A 17138-nucleotide genomic window follows, 5' to 3' on the forward strand; every position below is an offset into this window, starting at 1 on the left:
TTCCTGTTCAAAATGTACAACTATCCATTTATATTCACCCCTCCCTTTTAGAGCAATTTTAAACCATCCTGAGAAGCTACTTGTCAAAATCAGCAAAAATAATCACAGCAAAGTCCTAAAATCTCTTCAAACGCTGCTTCTGTTCTTTCCTTTCTCTCTTCCACTCCTGCAACTCCAATTACATGTATGATAAACTTCTCTTCCTTACATCTCATATTCTTGTCTCTATTTCCATTCTATTCTCTCTGTGCTTCAGGTTGGATATTTTACATTGCCCTATCTTCCAGTTCTTTAATTGTCTATACAACTGTATCTAATCTACGGGTAAACTCATGTATTGTGTTCTTAGTTTTAGGTATTATATTTTTAAGTTCCAGAATTCTATTTGATTATTTGATATAGCTTTCAAATATCCCCTAAAATAGTTCATCTATTCACCCAATGCCATAGTCTTTTTTTTTTTTGCGGTATGCGGGTCTCTCACTGTTGTGGCCTCTCCCGTTGCGGAGCACAGGCTCCGGACGCGCAGGCTCAGCAGCCACGGCTCACGGGCCCAGCCGCTACGCGGCATGTGGGATCTTCCCAGACCGGGGCACGAACCCGTGATCGGCAGGTGGACTCTCAACCACTGCGCCATCAGGGAAGCCCTACCATAGTCATTTTAAAGTCTACATCTGATAATCTGATTAAATAGATATCCTCTGGGACTGTTTCTATTTTGTGTTTTTTTCTTAGTTTCAGTTATCGTCTCAGGTCTTCTGATATGCTTGGTAATTTTTGATTGCCTGCTGAAAACTGTATGTGAGATATTTAAAATCTAAGGCTCTGAATCACATTATTTTTCTCCAGAGAGAAATAGGCAATAAGAGTAGGATCAGATCACTTTAATTCACTCTAGGATTGATACGATTCAAAGTTGGATATAAGCATTTGCAAGGGCTGCACTATTTCTGGTTTGCCTTTATTCCTAAGCTAGAGTCCATGTATAAATCCAACTGAAAACTTGGAGGGTTAAGCAGGTCCATTCCACTTTGGTTTGCCCTGAATTCTAATTTTTGTCTCCCTAGCCCTGTGAAGCTGCTGAAAGTCCAAGTCAGCTTCTCAGCTGGAGTTTTCTCCTCAGCTTCTTGGCACTTCTGTAGCATTTTTGAATTAGAAGAAGAGGCAACGTTCAGGGCTTCCATCCTCTCTAGAATTCTGGCCCCTCAAATTATTTCAGTTTTTGTAGTCTCTAATGCCTGCCAACATTAATTTGTTTTAATTACATACCACTTTTCTAGTTGTTTGAATTGGGAGAGTTGATCTCATGCAAGTTATTCCACCATAACTGGAAATGGATTTCTTAAGTATCTATTAAAATTAAAAACATATATACTTTTGACCCAGCATGTCCATTCTAGAATTTTATCCTATAGATAAACTCATACATGCCCAAAATTATATGTAGAGTAATGTTCATTCTAGCATTATTTGTAATAGCAAAAGACATGAAAGGGATCAATAAAGAATAAAATCTATCAATAAAGAACAGGTTTTGTGTGTATGTAATAGAACACAATGATGTGGAAACAAATGACCTGAATTTTCATGTGTTAAAATGGAAGATGGACACTAATGTGCATAGTATACTCCAATTTAGGTTAAAGTGGATAAACACATGCATACATTTTTTACATATGCAAAAATGTTTTTGATAAGATACCCTAGAGCAGAAAAGAGTTGTTGCTCTGGGAAAGGACAGAAAAACTGGAGCTTGGAGTCAGTGGAATATTTTCACTATATTTTATATTATTTGAATTTATGTTTTTACATATTACATGCCTTAACTTTATAATAAACATTAAGAGAAAAATATTATATAGCATGAGAAGTGCTACATACCAGGAGGCAAAGAGGAAAATGGCAGGCTCAAAAAAGGCTTATTTAAGCAAGACAACCTCATAGTACTAAACTCTGAATTTAGACTTTAAGGACAAATTGGATTTAGTAGAGTGAAGGAGAGAGAAAACATGCAGAGAAGGCGAGTAGAAGGCGAGTAGAACATGGAGGTATGAGGGGATGCTCACTCCAGGGAAATCATCAACTATTCAGAGTTGATGAAGGATAGGGTAGATGCTGGAGATTGTATACCTTACAAGCTTCACTCTTCCCCACGGACAGACTGTGCTGTGTTAGAAGTTTAAATTTTATTTTAAGACAATGGGGAGCAACTCAAAAGTTTGCTTTTTGAAATGAAAGTGTGATATGATCAGATTTGAATTCATATATATCATGATGGCAATATATGGACAATGGAGGGACAAGGGGCAAGACAGGGAGGAGACAGACTTGAAAAAGAAGATAGGGAAGCACTTTGCTATACAGTAGAAACTAACACAACATTGTAAAGCAACTATACTCCAATGGAAATTAATTTAAAAAAAAAGAAGATAGGGAAGACTCTAATGTGGTGACATGAGGACAAAAAGGAACAGATAATACGATATTAGGAAGGTAGAATGAAAAGGACTTGAGGCCTTATTTATGAATAATGGATTATATGAAATGATTTATTACAATTCATTTTTAATTTTTATTTTTTTGGGGGGCTTGGATACCCGAGGAAACAATGGGGCCTTTCACTGTCAGGAAACATAAATAGGGCATAGATGTCAGGAAAGAAATGTTCGGTTCTCCACAGTTGAGGCTGAGGTGCTTGAAGATACCTAAGAGAGAAAGGTGCCCAGTTGGCAGCTGAATACGTCTTTTTTTTTACCTTTTTATTTTGTATTGGAGTATAGTTGATTAACAATGTTGCATTAGTTGCAGGTATACATCATAGTGATTCAGTTATGCATATACATGTATCTATTCCCTGGTGGTCCAGAGGTTAAGACTCCACACTCCCACTGCAGGGGGCACGGGTTTGATCTCTGGTCAGAGAACAAGATCCCCATGCCACATGGCATGGCAAAAAAAAAAACAAAAGAAAAAACACATGTCTTAGGCATAGAAAGATGATGGAGAAATAGCCTTAACTGTCATAAGAATAAAATTGGTAGTTGAAGGGCTTCCCTGGTGGTGCAGTGGTTGAGAGTCCGCCTGCCGATGCAGGAGACACGGGTTTGTGCCCTGGTCCGGGAAGATCCCACATGCCATGGAGCTACTGGGCCCGTGAGCCATGGCCGCTGAGCCTGCACGTCTGGAGCCTGTTCTCCACAACGGGAGAGGCCACAACAGTGAGAGGCCCGCGTACCACAAAAAAAAAAAAAAATTGGTACTTGAAGTCACGTAGGCATTTAATATCACCATAAATATCGCTATGGATGGAACCACAATATATAAGGGATGGAATATAATCGGAAGCCCCAAGAGGAAGCTAAGGAAGTATTCAGAAATTCAGGAGTGAGTGGAAGGCATACACTCCAAGAGATTAAGTCCTTCGGGTAAAATGGAGAAAACTTTATGGGAAGACTGGTGAGCATCTGAGAGTAATAGTCAAAGGACAGAGAAAGTGGAAAGGAGTAAGGTCCCAGTGGAGTAAGAAATATCAGGAGGTCCAAGGGAACAGGAGTAGAAATCAGTCCAAGAGACCAGAGCATAAGATTCCTGGACGTGGGAGGAGTGGGTGGTAAATATCAGCCTAGGGAAGTAGGTTAAAACCAGATAAAAGAGGGCCTTAAAGTATATACTAAGCAGTTTGGACTTTGTTCTATAGCGAATAGGAGTCATCAAAAGCTGTAGAGCAAGGAGTGACAGGTTCATAAGTAAGTCATATGCTAATCTTTCATTTCCATAAATGAATGTTTGATTTGCATAAAATAAATAAAATTCTGCTTTATGTCTCTCCCTCCCAACACATAAACAAGGCATATACTGTTTTTTTTTTTACATCTTTATTGGAGTATAATTACTTTACAATGGTGTGTTAGTTTCTGCTTTATAACAAAGTGAATCAGTTATACATATACATATGTTCCCATATCTCTTCCCTCTTGCATCTCCCCCCTTCCACCTTCCCTATCCCACCTCTCTAAGTGGTCACAAAGCACGGAGCTGATCTCCCTGTGCTATGCGGCTGCTTCCCACTAGCTATGTATTTTACGTTTGGTAGTGTATATATGTCCATGCCACTCTCTCACTTTGTCACAGCTTCCCCTTCCCCTTCCCCATATCCTCAAGTCCATTCTCTAATAGGTCTGTCTTTATTCCTGTCTTACCCCTAGGTTCTTCAAGACATTATTTTTATCTTAAATTCCATATATATGTGTTAGCATATGTTATTTGTCTTTCTCTTTCTGACTTACTTCACTCTGTATGACAGACTCTAGGTCTATCCACCTCATTACAAATAGCTCAATTTCGTTTCTTTTTATGGCTGAGTAATATTCCATTGTATATATGTGCCACATCTTCTTTATCCATTCATCCGATGATGGACACTTAGGTTGTTTCCATCTCCTGGCTATTGTAAATAGAGCTGCAATGAACATTTTGGTACATGACTCTTTTTGAATTATGGTTTTCTCAGGGTATATGCCCAGTAGTGGGATTGCTGGGTCATATGGTAGTTCTATTTGTAGTTTTTTAAGGAACCTCCATACTGTTCTCCATAGTGGCTGTACCAATTCACATTCCCACCAGCAGTGCAAGAGTGTTCCCTTTTTTCCACACCCTCTCCAGCATTTATTGTTTCTAGATTTTTTGATGATGGCCATTCTGACTGGTGTGAGATGATATCTCATTGTAGTTTTGATTTGCATTTCTCTAATGATTAATGATGTTGAGCATTCTTTCATGTGTTTGTTGGCAGTCTGTATATCTTCTTTGGAGAAATGTCTATTTAGGTCTTCTGCCCATTTTTGGATTGGGTTGTTTGTGTTTTTGTTATTGAGCTGCATGAGCTGCTTATAAATTTTGGAGATTAATCCTTTGTCAGTTGCTTCATTTGCAAATATTTTCTCCCATTCTGAGGGTTTTCTTTTGGTCTTGTTTATGGTTTCCTTTGCTGTACAAAAGCTTTGAAGTTTCATTAGGTCCCATTTGTTTATTTTTATTTCCATTTCTCTAGGAGGTGGGTCAAAAAGGATCTTTCTGTGATTTATGTCATAGAGTGTTCTGCCTATGTTTTCCTCTAAGATTTTGATAGTTTCTGGCCTTACATTTAGGTCTTTAATCCATTTTGAGCTTATTTTTGTGTATGGTGTTAGGGAGTGATCTAATCTCATACGTTTACATGTACCTGTCCAGCTTTCCCAGCACCACTTATTGATGAGGCTGTCCTTTCTCCACTGTACATTCCTGCCTCCTTTATCAAAGATAAGGTGACCATATGTGCGTGGGTTTATCTCTGGGCTTTCTATCCTGTTCCATTTACCTATATTTCTGTTTTTGTGCCAGTATCATACTGTCTTGATTACTGCAGCTTTGTAGTATAGTCTAAAGTCAGGTAGCCTGATTCCTCCAGCTCCATTTTTCATTCTCAAGATTGCTTTGGCTATTCGGAGTCTTTTGTGTTTCCATACAAATCGTGAAATTTTTTGTTCTAGTTCTCTGAAAAATACCAGTGGTAGTTTGATAGGGATTGCATTGAATCTGTATATTGCTTTGGGTAGTAGAGTCATTTTCACAATGTTGATTCTTCCAATGCAAGAACATGGTATATCTCTCCATCTATTTGTATCACCCTTAATTTCTTTCATCAGTGTCTTATAATTTTCTGCATACAGGTCTTTTGTCTCCTTAGGTAGGTTTACTCCTAGATATTTTATTCTTTTTGTTGCAATGGTAAATGGGAGTGTTTTCTTGATTTCACTTTCAGATTTTTCATCATTAGTGTATAGGAATGCCAGAGATTTCTGTGCATTGATTTTGTATCCTGCTACTTTACCAAATTCATTGATTAGCTCTAGTAGCTTTCTGGTAGCATCTTTGGGATTCTCTAAGTATAGTGTTATGTCATCTGCACACAGTGACAGCTTTACTTCTTCTTTTCCAATTTGGATTCCTTTTATTTCCTTTTCTTCTCTGATGGCTGTGGCTAAAACTTCCAAAACTATGTTGAATAAGAGTGGTGAGAGTGGGCAACCTTGTCTTGTTCCTAATCTTAGTGGAAACAGTTTCAGTTTTTCACCATTGAGGACGATGTTGGCTGTGGGTTTGTCATATACGGCCTTTATTATGTTGAGGAAATTTCCCTCTATGCCTACTTTCTGCAGGGTTTTTATCATAAATGGGTGTTGAATTTTGTCAAAAGCTTTCTCTGCATCTATTGAGATGATCATATGGTTTCTCTCCTTCAATTTGTTAATATGGTGTATCACGATTGATTTGCGTATATTGAAGAATCCTTGCATTCCTGGAATAAACCCCACTTGATCATGGTGTATGATCCTTTTAATGTGCTGTTGGATTCTGTTTGCTAGCATACACTCTTTCAGAGAAATCTAGAAAGATAGGACTTGAAGTATGTTGTTGGTATTGAGGAACTAGAAGATTATACATTTGATCATTATGTCAAAATTACCTCGTGCTTATTTAAAGGTCAAATTCCTGGTCCTTCAGAACTGAAATTTCTTGGAATGGGAAAAGAGTATAGGCATTTTTAACACGGTCCCCAGTTTTCCTTTCAGGTCTGAAAACAGCAGTAGCAGATTGTAAACTCCTCAAGAACAAGGATCTTGTTTACTTAATTCGTCATGTATATTTAGTGCTCACCACAGCATCTGTCACATAACAGGTCCTCAATAAATGTTAAATAATTTAAAGATAAGAGCGATGAATGGACAGACAGAACAAACAAGTGAATGAAAGAACTAAAGAACTCATGTTTTTGCCAAAATCTTGATAATATTATTGGAGCTTACATTCTAGTGGAGTAAGAGGAGAGGCAACAGAAAATATACATGTAGACAGAGAAACAAATAAAGTAATTTGAGGAGACCTACTTTAGCTGGGGTAGTCAGGGAGAGCTTTTGAACTGAGAAAGTAGCATTTGAGCTGTCACATTATGAGAAAGCATTAACCATGTGATGGTCTGAGGAAAAAAAACCCTCAAGCAGAGGAAAGTCTTAAGGAGAAAAAGGGTAAATAAAGTGTGCTTAAGTAATAAAAGAGGCATATGTGGCCATGGCTCAGTGAGTGAGTTAGACTGGGAGAAAACGAGACAAAAGATTGATAAAATGCTCATCATACAGGGTCTCAGTGGTTGTGATCTCACAGGAGTTTGGATGTTATTCTAATTGAAATGAAAAACCACTGAAACTTTAAACAAAATAGTGATATATCTGATTTACACTTTAAAAAAAATCACTCTGGCATCTGTATGAATAATGGATCATAACAGGGCAATGACAGAAGTAAGCAGACCAGTTGGGGGTTGATGGAGTATTCCAGATAAGAGATGATTATGGTCTGGTGGTAGGAGCAGAGGCAGTGAGAAGTGCTTGGATTTGGAATATATTCTGGAGATAGAATAGACAAGATCATGTTAATGGGTTGGATAGAGTAGGTGAGGGAGAGGAGTGTAAAGAATTTGGATTTTAGCCTGTAGGCAATGGGGACTCATGTAAAGTTTTGAAGTGAGTGACACAATTACAGTAGAATATATTCGAACAATGATCTTGAGGCAGTAGCAAAATAAATTCTTTGAGAAATAAAATGGAAAATAGAGGCAAATTTGGAGGTATCAGTAATACTCTAGGCTTGAAGTGACAGGCATCTGAATTAAGGCGATGACAAAGGGAATGGCAAAAAGTGATAGATATAAAGCCCACAATCAAGTTTGGAGAGATTTAATTTGCAGTGCCTTTGGGCACTAGAATTTAGCAGAGAAATCTAGGCTAGAAATATTTGGGAGTTATCAGAATAGAGCTAGTAATGAAAGTCATGTGAGTGACTGAGATCACCCAGGAAGTCTGTAGACTGAAAATGGAGATGAGAATAGGAACTAGCAAAAGAGACTAAGAGTGTCCAGAAGCAAAGGAGAAAACCTAGGAAAGTGTGGCATCACGAATGTCGGTATAAGCATTTCAAGAAGAAATGTTTATAACTGTCAAATAAGGACTGAGAAGTGTCTGTTGGGTTTGGTAAAACTGGAGATCATGGGTGATCTTGATTAGAGCTGTACCCATTTAGAGGTGGAAAAATAAGTAAGACGCTAGGTATATGAGGTGTCTGAGATGCGAAGAAGTACTATGAATACAGATAACACTTCTGAAATTTTTGGTTTTGAAGCAAAGAATAAAGAGAGGTCGCTAGAGAAATACCTAGAGTAGAGGGAGGGAATCTTTAGGATGGGAGAGATGGTGGAATGTTTCAACAGTGATGTGAAGGAGACCATAAAGAGAGAGAGGAGGAAGATACTGGAGGGGGAGGGTTGATTGCAAGGTCTCTAAGAAGGCAGATGCTAATGGGATCTAGAGCACAGAGAGTGGATTAGCCATAGACAGGATGAAGGACACTTCTCCCCATCACAGCAAGCAAGGATAGGTGTAAGTGTGCATCAGTTAGAAGGAGTGGTGCTAAGAGGTGGAGGGATTCCCAGGATGATGATTTCTATTTTTTCTGTGAAGGAAGAAACAAGTCATCCTCTCGTTGTGAGGAGAAAATATGAAGGGATTTGAAATTTGAGGAGTGGAGAAGGAATAAAATTACCATTATAGAGAATGGGTAGATTATTTTTCTAATGAAATGTAAGATTTCCAGGTCATGTGAGGAACTTGCTGAAGTTGAATAAAATAATTTCTGCATTTTTGTGTTTAAACATATATGATAACATACAGGTTAATTCACAATCAACATCATGGCAATCCTAAAACTTTACTTAACCTTTTCTACAAAGAATCCCTACATGCTTGAAACCAGAACTCACTTCAAATTTTAGAAGCAGCTTACAAAAGCTCTTTTGCCAAAGCTCCAGTCTCCCATTTCCGAAGTTCTCTTACTTTCACCCTCATAAATTTAATTTCATTATTTATCTACACATTGTTTTTGCAGAAACAAAATTTAGTCTGATGGTAGTGAATAGATGTGAACATAGATATGTTGGCCACAGAACAAACTGCTGTGAGAAGAGTCCTATCAGAAGGGCATGGAAAGCAATCATGTCCATCAGATAGACTTAAATAAATGACACCAAATTATCTAGAAATCAAATATAATTTGTCACAATTATATAAGCATTGCATTTTAATTTTAATCATTACTATTTCCCTGGCACATATTAGATGCTTAATAATGCTTAATAAAAGAAGGAATTAGCATTTTAGGGATTTCTAAGCATTTGGTACATATTGATAAGCCATACAATAATCAAATACAAATAAGTCTGAAAGAAGATGTGAAATCTATACAGTTAGTGAAGAGTACACCTGCTAACAGTTCATATCACAGCAATGGTATTAACAATGTCCAGAGACAATTTTGATGAAGAACATGGGAGGGAAAAATGATAATAGAGGAGTTCACTTCTGTCACAGAAATTAATATAATTAATATAATAAATTAATATATATAATATAATTAATATATAATTAATATATTAATATAATTAATATAATAAATAGAAAAGGGTAAAAATAACAAAACCTTTCTTTAATATTTAGAACACATTCAAGATTTAACAATGATAAGGGTTAAATAATTGTATATTGAAGCCTTGGGATAATTTATTTACTACTCTGCAAATTAATTTCCTAATTGGTAAAAAAGAAGAGGTTAGATTAGATAATCTCTAAAGGAAGTTTCCACTCACATTTCTGATGGAAATGCACCTGATTAGGTACTGATGGAGACTATCAGGTACTGTATAGTACTTAACAATGTCGATTTTACTAAAAGCAAACTTATTTATTTAATTATTTATTTTGGCGGTACGCGGGCCTCTCACTGTTGTGGCCTCTCCCCTTGCGGAGCACAGGCTCTGGATGCGCAGGCTCAGCGGCCACGGCTCACGGGCCCAGCCGCTCCGCGGCATGTGGGATTTTCCCGGACCGGGGCACGAACCCGTGTCCCCTGCATCGGCAAGTGGACTCTCAACCACTGCGCCACCAGGGAACCCCAAAAGTAAACTTCTTGACAGAACAATTTCCTTTTAGGTATAGTTTACTTACTCTTTCAGTGAGCTCAACGAGCTGACATAACTTTTGTAATTAATTTTAAACATACTTTCATATCCACTAGAGGTTTAATTTTTTCATAAAACTATCATCAGTGTATCTGAGTTTTTCTAAAAATTGATTGTATAATCATTATATCATGGCATTATTTATTTTCCTGCTTTAGATGCCTATATTTTGAGAAATAGTATAAATTCTTACCTCTAAGAGATAAGGCTCCATTTGGTCCAGGGTTTTTCCAAGATGTTTATCTGGATCTAAACCTGCCAAGAAAGGTTAAATGCCTTTTTAGATAACGATTAAAATGGAGGTTTAAAGACACGTTTCCCTTCCCTTGGCTCCTCCTTGCCTAGGAAACTAGTGTATGTGTATTTTAAGGCAAAATGTACCTTACTAGTATTTACTTTTCTATTGCCCTTGGGTAACTGGTTTTCTTCCTCCTGAGAAATAAGTTTCATTCCAATTCATTTCAATTGCACTTCATCAACTACCAGACACATTGTTTCAATCCCTTTTTCATTTTTGAGGAATTGTAATTAGGATGGAAAAAAAAAGTATCATTTCAAAGATATGAAATTTAAATCCTTGGTATTTTAATTATTATTATTATTTTTTACTCATGGACAACAGTGAGAATTTTCTGACATTTCTATTTTATCTGTTTCAAACTTCTTATTTGGAGAATAAAAGTAGAAAATAAAAGAGTCGTAAACTGTATGCCTATATAATTAATTCACTTAGTAGCATATGGACACAAATAACTATTACCAAATTAAATGACAGCTCATTTCAATGACCACTTGTGTGACAGTGTTTTCCAAGGAAAAACAGAAACACTCTGAAAAATCATCATAGTACCAACAGCATTTGCATAATCTCTGATAAAGATGTTCAAATGATATAATAGCAGAGTTTATGTGGGTGATGGGGTATAGGTAGACTACTGTGGACAACAGGAACTCTTCCCACATTCCAAAACTAACCTGCCAGGAAAAAAATCACATGCCACAAGTCAGCTATGAAAGGAATGAATTCATTTTAGCTATTCACATCCATAATACATGTATTAGGCTTAGGTTCATTTAAATAGGCTATTTTTGTTGATTATTGGTTTAAACCAATCAGCTTATTAATTATACAAACTGAGTAATAATTTTCTTTTTTTAGTCAAATGCCTTCTTTGTAACATGGTATTTCTTATAATCACATACAGAATAATAAAAGGGAAGTCAGATAAAGATTAAGGATTCTTCTCCTACTAATATTAAATTACATTAATCCCAAAGGAAACAACTCAGACTACTAGCACTAGATGGATTATTTGATTCCTTTCACAGCAATCTTATTCTCAAGATGCATTCATTAAAACCAAAATTTCAATTGGCTGGGTAAACACTTGATGAACTAATTGTTGACTTCGTCCAGTTCCTTTATTCCTGTCAACCCTTGCAACCTTTGCAATTCAATGTTTAAAATGAGTAGGTAAATAAAATATTTGAGACAAGCATATATGTAATCACCACCCAGATTTAATAAGCATTAACATCTTGCCCTCCATAACTTTTCTTTAAACACCACCAACATAATAGAATCTCACAGTGTATCTACCCTTAATCAATCTATTTTCCCTAGCCTTCAGTCTTTTGAAGTTGGTATGTTATTTCCCAACTATGCTTTTATAATTTTACTACAAATGTACATATCCAAAACAATATTTATTATTGTTCATGTATATCAAATTTTAACATGAATGATAACTTTTTACTTATTTTTTTCAGTTCACATTGTTAATGAGATTTACTTATAGTAATTACTATGGCTCTGGTCCATCCATTTTTGACACTCTTGTAAGTGTTAAAACATGTTTGTTTACTTTCACTACTTTTTGTTGTCTTCTAACTTAATTGCATATGGTCAAGACTGTAGTCTTTATATGATAATTCTTCAAAATTTGGTGAAGCTCGTTTGTGACTTATAAATGATTAAATTTTATAAATGCCCCATTTGTACTTGGAAAGTGGATTTGCTGAAAGCAAAGTAAGATTTTATACCTAAACATAAAAAATTATGATCTTGTTAATTCTGCTGTTCATATTTCTATGACCTTACTAATATTTGGTTTCCATGAACCATCAGTTTCAAATAAAGGGGTGGTTAAAACCTCCCATTATGATTTTGGTTTTAATAATTTCTTATAATTGAAAGTTTTGTTTTATACTTTTGAGAGGTGTGTTGTTATGGACACAAATTCATAATTTCTAAAACTTCTTGGGAGGATTATTCCTTTATCAAGAAGTAGTGAGCTTTTCATCTCCACATGACTTTTATTATATATTCTATTTATCAACATTACAACACCAGCTTTCTTTTGTTAACGTCTTTCTGATATACATATAACTGGGTTTTGAAATTTTTTATCCTATCTTATAAATACAAATTCAAAGAACTGATTTTAAATTTTTTATATTTTACAATTTTTTTTTTTTGTCTGGACCTGTTTCCATCACCTTATTGTGTACTTTTTGTTACATTAAACTTTATATATATTTTTTTTCCTTTGCCACTTTCTGCCTCATACTGGATCAAAAAGGATATTTTGTCTGTTTTCTCTGCTGATTAGAAAGCTGTAGACTATATATGTCAATCCCAATCTCCCAATATACATACACTATTGATATTATGTATAAAATAGATAACTAATGAGAACCTACTGTACAGCACAGGGAACTCTACTCAGTGCTCTGTGGTGACCTAAAGGAGAAGGAAATCCAAACAAGAGGGGATATATGTATACGTATAGTTGATTCACTTTGCTGTACAGCAGAAACTAATACAACATTGTAAAGCAACTATACTCCAATAAAAACTTTTTTAAAAATGTGATCCTTTTCATTGGTCTCATCTTAGTACAGTGCCTGGAACACTTTCAAGTGTAAGCTTTCAAGAAATATTTAGTGAATAAATGCATGTTAATCTGAAAAATAAAAAAAAGAAAGCTGTAGACTGAATTTCTACTCTTCCAGTAATCACTTGTAATTTTTTTTTTTTTTTTTTTTTTGCGGTACGCGGGCCTCTCACTGTTGTGGCCTCTCCCATTGCGGAGCACAGGCTCCGGACGCGCAGGCTCAGCGGCCATGGCTCATGGGCCCAGCCGCTCCGCGGCATGTGGGATCTTCCCAGACCGGGGCACGAACCCGTGTCCCCTGCATCGGCAGGCGGACTCTCAACCACTGCGCCACGAGGGAAGCCCAATCACTTGTAATTTTTAACATTCATTCAAAACCACAGTATTTAAGTCTGAAGTATTAAATATCTAAGAATTTATGAACCTTATAATATAAATCTAAGAATTTATTTTTTAATTTTTTTAATCTAAGAATTTATGTTTAGCATCTTTCTTTTTTTTTTAGCCATGCCGTGAGGCTTACAAGATCTTCGTTCCCCCACCAGGGATTGAACCCACACCCTCAGCAGTGAAAGCCCAGCAGCCTGACCACTGGACCGCCAGGGAATTCCATTTAGCAACTTTTTGACCAAAACAAGTTAGCATGTTTTTAACTAGACACTAAATAAGTTTTACCATTTAAGTTGTTATCACTGTGTTAAATTTTAGTTCCATCATTTTGGGCAAGAAAATGTAAGCTTATGAACACATTTTACAGTGTCTGTGCTCACCATTGTTTGTCATTCATTTCTCCTGGAATTCAATTTATTTCTGACTTAAGTCCATTCTTTATTTTTTCACTGAAGATCTGTGAGTGGTAAACTCTCCTAGTTTTTACCTGTCTGATAATGTCCTATTTTTCTATCTCCACCACATAACAGTTTAGTTGTAATATATTATTACTTCTTCAGGCTTTAGTTGTTCTTAATGAGATTTACGCTGTCAAACAGTGGTTCCCATATAAGGAATCTTCATTTTCTCTGTGCTAGACAGTACAATTTTCAGTTTACCTATGACATTCTATAATTTTAACACAAGGTATCTATTTTTATTTACACTGCACTGAACCTACTATGCACTTTCAATTCCAAAACTCATCTTTCTTCGAACCTAAGTTTTCAGCCATTATATCTGTAAATACTGTTTTTCTGCCTTCTATTTTTTTTCTGAAACATCTATTACACAAATATTGCTATTTTCCTACCTATCTATCCTCTGTATTTTTTTTTTTTTTTTTTTTTTTTTTTGGTACGCGGGCCTCTCACTGTTGTGGCCTCTCCCCTTGCGGAGCACAGGCCCCGGACGCGCAGGCTCAGCGGCCATGGCTCACGGGCCCAGCCGCCCCGCGGCATGTGGGATCTTCCCGGATCGGGGCACGAACCCGTGTTCCCTGCATCGGCAGGCGGACTCTCAACCACTGCGCCACCAGGGAAGCCCTATCCTCCATATTTTTAAGTTGCGCTTTCAATGTTGTCTTCTGGGTGAATTATTTTTTTCTGCTTCACTCATTCTGTCTTTGACTTGGTTCATCTAGAGTTTATTCTGCCCACTATTTTGTTTTTTAAATGACTCTGTGTTTCACCCCAAATTTCTAATTGTTTACTTTTCACATCATACTGCTGCTATTTCATTTTGAGTAATTTATTTTTCTAATTGACTGCTTTTTCTTTAATGGTTGTTTTATTTTTATCTCTTTGAGGTTCTCCCTCAGAGGGGGCACTTTCAGTCTGTTTCCCCACAGGACTGTGATCTCCCAGTTGCTTTTGCTTATTTCCTGACCCTCTGTATTAGAGCCCCACAGCTTCATTTCTGAATTATTTTGTATGTCTATTCATTCTTAATTCACAGAGATGTTTATAATGCTTTCCAGCACAGCTCTTTCATACTTTTCCTTCATATATTCATCTATTACTGCCATGGTTTGGGGTGGAAATTTGGAAAACTCAGAGCAAGAATGTACAAGGCCAGCATGGCAGGAAGTCATTTTTTAGCCACCCTTCCAATTCCTTGATTCTCATATATACTGGTCACATAGCACATACATATCACCTTAGCACTTAGCATCAGGCTACACATCATTAAAATCATTTAAAAAGTCTCTCATGATTGAACCTAAGAATTTATGTTTTGTGTTCTCTATAAGGGTTTGGGAGTAAATAAATGCCTATCTAAAAGGCATGAAAAGGAATTTAAGAGCATGTGATTTTATACAGGTGGGCAATGAAAGATCAAGCCAACAATCTTCCCATTTTCCTTACAGCCTTTTAATTCATTGCAAAATCATCATGCCCCAGTTCTGAACTGTTAAAGTAGAGAAATAGCTGTAATATCTCATTTCAAAGATGGCTGCATTCCATGATGTAGCAGTAAAGTAATTTGGCTTGCCTTTAGATAAGACAGTCAGTAAAATATGTAAACATAAGTCACATTGGGCACATTTTTTCCACATGAATCTGTATTCATCACAGAAGTACACCCTGGTAAAATTATTTCAAGATTTTTGTGTATTCATAGAAATATTTTCAATTTATTTATTCCTAGGATAAGCACTGAAAATTCTATGGAGCTAAAACAATTAGAATAAATAGAAATTTAAAACTTTAAGGAAGATTTTCAAATATTTTTCTGAAACACATTATAGATCATTTCACTAGGAGATTATTGTAAAACTATAAAATAGCTAAAATAAAAGTCACATTTTTTCTCAGAGTTAATAATGAAATAAGCTGCATGTATGAGTCATTATAGTTTGGTAATACGGTCTGCACCATGTTTGGTGAGGATGAGATGCTGTTACGAGTCATGGTCTGACGATTTAGATCTTTCACACAGGGCAGGCCAATCAGTAAGGATATTTCACATACACACATCAATAGATGATTCCAGTGGACGTGTAAAACCAAGGAAATGTGGGAACTGAGAAATAAACAATTTTGACACATTGTAAATTTATCAGAGGTTATGTCTGGTGATTTTGGTAGGCATCTTCACATAAACAATGATTTAGGAGTTCTTATCTCATGAGATGATACTATTTAAATAGACTATAATTCTTTTCCAAAAAATGTCTAAGTTTTAATAATGAAACTGCTTGTCTAGATTCCATACAATAATGTACATATTGTTCTGAATGAATCTTTCTACTTTAAATCAACACTGTAAATAATACATATTTGGGTCAGGCTAACATGTTCTACTGTAGTTGGTAATGACTTTCTCCTGATGCTGGTTACCCTGTGCAAGTGCAATCTGTCTTTGCTTCCATTTTTCTGTTCATTAGAAAGTGACAAGTCATTGGGGACCTCACGATCACTGCCCATAAGACGTGCATTTCAAATTGTTTTTATAAAATATTTCCTTGGATAAGATCCAGAGACTCCTAGCAATTCAAGCTCCTGTCCTTGAGAAATCAATGGCCTGAAGCCACCCTGATCTCCGAGATCTCTTCGAAATTGGTATACTATTACACGTGGGATGATATTAGTCAGCGATGCGGTAGGAAGATTATTCATCCTACCCTAGAATACACTCAGATATGGAACTTTTCTCAAGAAATTTTTTACTGCCTAAAACACTGATGTTTCCATAAATATTAGACTATATGCAAATGAAAAGTCTTTGTAACTTATTTTTATAAATATAATGGATGATTGAATATTTAATTTTATTAATTACACTTACACATTTTTTCACGTTTCTTCATTTAGAAACATCTTAGCATTGTATGTACAATCTGTATGATATTTAATTTCTCTAAATGGAATAAGACAATTATTAAGATAATTAAAACAAGCATCTGGAGAAACAGATCAGTTTAACATAAAAAAAAAAAAAACCCAACCTGTTAGCTTATCTATAATTATGAAGCCCAAAGATGTTAATCTTTACCTCATGTATTTTGGTTTTGGTATTTTCTAACTAGATGATATGCACAGAGAATTCTGACACTGCAGATCCTTCATAATTGAGAATGGAAAGTCAGGGTCAGATTACTATCAATAAAATATATTTATCATTGGATTTACGCTTTAAGTGCTTTAGAGAGAAATATTTTACATAATAAAGTCAATGTCTGAGTTAAAATTTAACACAAAGCT

The 17138-nt window shown here is 35.9% G+C and overlaps 1 protein-coding gene across 10 annotated transcripts in view; it reads right to left on the minus strand.

Annotated features, from left to right (window-relative positions):
* Positions 1-17138, minus strand: part of DPH6 (diphthamine biosynthesis 6) — a 456227-nt gene that overhangs the window by 303443 nt on the left and 135646 nt on the right. For all 10 annotated transcript variants that reach the window (XM_027083817.1, XM_027083818.1, XM_027083814.1 and 7 more), the window contains one exon: positions 10299-10360. In XM_027083817.1, the coding sequence (XP_026939618.1) occupies positions 10299-10360 (62 nt within the window). The remainder of the gene's footprint in view (positions 1-10298; positions 10361-17138) is intronic.

The sequence above is a fragment of the Aethalodelphis obliquidens genome, unplaced genomic scaffold (assembly GCF_003676395.1).
Source record: "Aethalodelphis obliquidens isolate GAN/ISIS:26980383/991018 unplaced genomic scaffold, ASM367639v1 scaffold51, whole genome shotgun sequence".
In the NCBI taxonomy this organism is placed as follows: Eukaryota; Metazoa; Chordata; class Mammalia; order Artiodactyla; family Delphinidae; genus Aethalodelphis; species Aethalodelphis obliquidens.